Here is a 2,173-nt window from a genome sequence, read left to right on the forward strand (position 1 = left end):
GATAGTTTGCTGATCCCTGTTATGGAAGAAAGACACTTAAATGTTATATAGCACTTTGCTATTCAACATGTGGGTCTTTAAGTAGCAACTTTGGCTTTATCTGGCAGCTTGTTAGATATGCAGAATTTCAGGCCCCACCCCAGACCTACTGAATCAGAATCTGCATTTTAACAAGGTGCCCAGGTGATTCTTAACACATTAGAGTTTGACAAGCACTGATACAGTAGTGATCAGAGAGTTTATCATGTTGGTCTAGCAATTACTTACAATATAAATGGCAAAGAGCTCTAAGGTGAACTACTAATCAAAGAATGAAATCAACAAAGCTAACTGAGACTAAAGCAGTTCTTAACCTGATGGACGGAAATCAGAGGAGTTGTGAACTTTGATAGGAAAAAAATTACATCTTCATTTTTACTAAGTTTTACCTGCAATAGAGCATTTCCTTTATTATGAATATAAACAACAAAACAGTAGTACAGAGACTAGGAAAAGACAGCAGAAACAGGAAGATAGTTGTTTATTTGCAAGAATACCTGATTGTGAAAGATTCTGGAGAAAGGGAAATGGACCAAGCACATAAGGGCACAGGTGAGATTTAAAGGAGAGGCAGGAAGAGCACCCAGATATGGGGAAGGCGTGCATGCAGGTTGGAGCGTCATCAACAAGGCTAAAGCTCTCAGAGAAATGCCAAAGCTTTTAAGAGAAGGACCCTGAACAAAATGTCAAAGGTGCCAGTCTCCACAGTACGCCTTTTGCTAGATTTCTCACACTTACCCCAACGGTGGCAGCCTGGGCATGCTACCTCACAAATCCACGGGGCTTCTTCCTGCTCCAGCCTGAGGATCACATCTGGTTTGGTGCCTTCATAACCTGTTCCAGGGAAATGATCCAGGCCTTGGGCTGAGCTCCTTGGTCTTCAGGGCCTCTCAGGCAGCTTTAAAGGCTGCACAACAGACATTATACTTGGGAGGGGACTATAGACACACCCTGTCCAGAACCAAACGGAGTTAGTAAACCAGGACCACTGAGATTCAATCCAAAACCACTGAGGCAACACAGTGAAAGGGTTAGGAATGCATTCTGTGCAGCCAGACTGCTCGGGTTCAAATCCTGGCTCTGCCATGTAGTAGGTGGGTGACTCTGGGCAAGTTACTTCACCTCTCTGTGCCTCAGTTTCCCAATGTATAAAATAGTGGTACAAGTGAGTTAATATTTTAAAGGTGACTAGTTTCTGGCACATAGAAAGTGGTAGATAATTATTAAATAAATTAGGTACTTTAGAGGCTCTTGCCACTTCAGTCGCTTTTAGCAACTGAGAAAGGAAAGATGGTCATTCAAGCATAACCTGAATCATATGGCGAAGCTATTCTTACCCACTGAGACAAGGTTGCTGTAGGTCTCCAGCATCACATCCCGGTACAGGGCCCTCTGAGCAGGACTCAGCCGGTGCCACTCCTCTTGGGTGAAGCCCACAACCACGTCTTTGAATGACACAGGTGTCTGTTGAAACTGAAATGACATTGAGTCGTGTGGAAAAAAATGTTGGCGGGGGGTCAGTACTGATTTTTACAATGTTCACAGATCACACTTTACCATGATCATTAATCTATCTGGGATGCCTTTTACATTCTTGGCTTTGTGTTACATATGGTGGGAAAAATGAAAATCATGTTGGAAAATCATGAATCATTGTCATTCATACTTTGAGTCAACAAACATTGAAGACCCACAATGTGTCTGGCCCAGTGTTGGTAGCTGGGGTCACAATCCAGGAGGGTTCCTAACCTCAAGGAGCTCACTGTCTGACACAGGGAGAGCAACAAGTAAAGCCATCAAGGTGACAATGTCACAAGAGCTGTGATGGCAGGACATCTAGGCTACGGCATGTAGAGACAATGGTCTGTTAAATTTTTCAGGGTCTGATCAGGCTTCAGAGCTCAAGGATATGTGGAGCCGAGTCTTTTCTGCAGAAGATGGAAATACTGCATTCCTTGCGGGAGAGCAGTATGAGCAAAGTCATGGAAGCAAAACAGTGATTTTAAAGGTGGCAAGTTACTCAGTAACAAGAGAAAAGTATACAGAGGTCTGTGAGTGACAAGATGATGGAAATCGGGACAACGGGAAACCTATCAAGGGAGAAGTGTATGCAGAAAGCATATTCTAGAAGGCA

The 2,173-nt window shown here is 43.5% G+C and overlaps 1 protein-coding gene across 1 annotated transcript in view; it reads right to left on the reverse strand.

The window, feature by feature from the left end:
• Positions 1 to 1,524, reverse strand: part of ZNF793 (zinc finger protein 793) — a 7,267-nt gene extending 5,743 nt beyond the window's left edge. Inside the window, exon 1 of the mRNA XM_012651500.1 lies at positions 1,377 to 1,524. Within this exon, the coding sequence (XP_012506954.1) occupies positions 1,377 to 1,524 (148 nt within the window). The remainder of the gene's footprint in view (positions 1 to 1,376) is intronic.
• Between the last annotated feature and the right edge of the window lie 649 nt (positions 1,525 to 2,173).

Source organism: Propithecus coquereli, unplaced genomic scaffold (genome assembly GCF_000956105.1).
Source record: "Propithecus coquereli isolate 6110/MARCELLA unplaced genomic scaffold, Pcoq_1.0 Scaffold358, whole genome shotgun sequence".
NCBI classification, from domain to species: domain Eukaryota; kingdom Metazoa; phylum Chordata; class Mammalia; order Primates; family Indriidae; genus Propithecus; species Propithecus coquereli.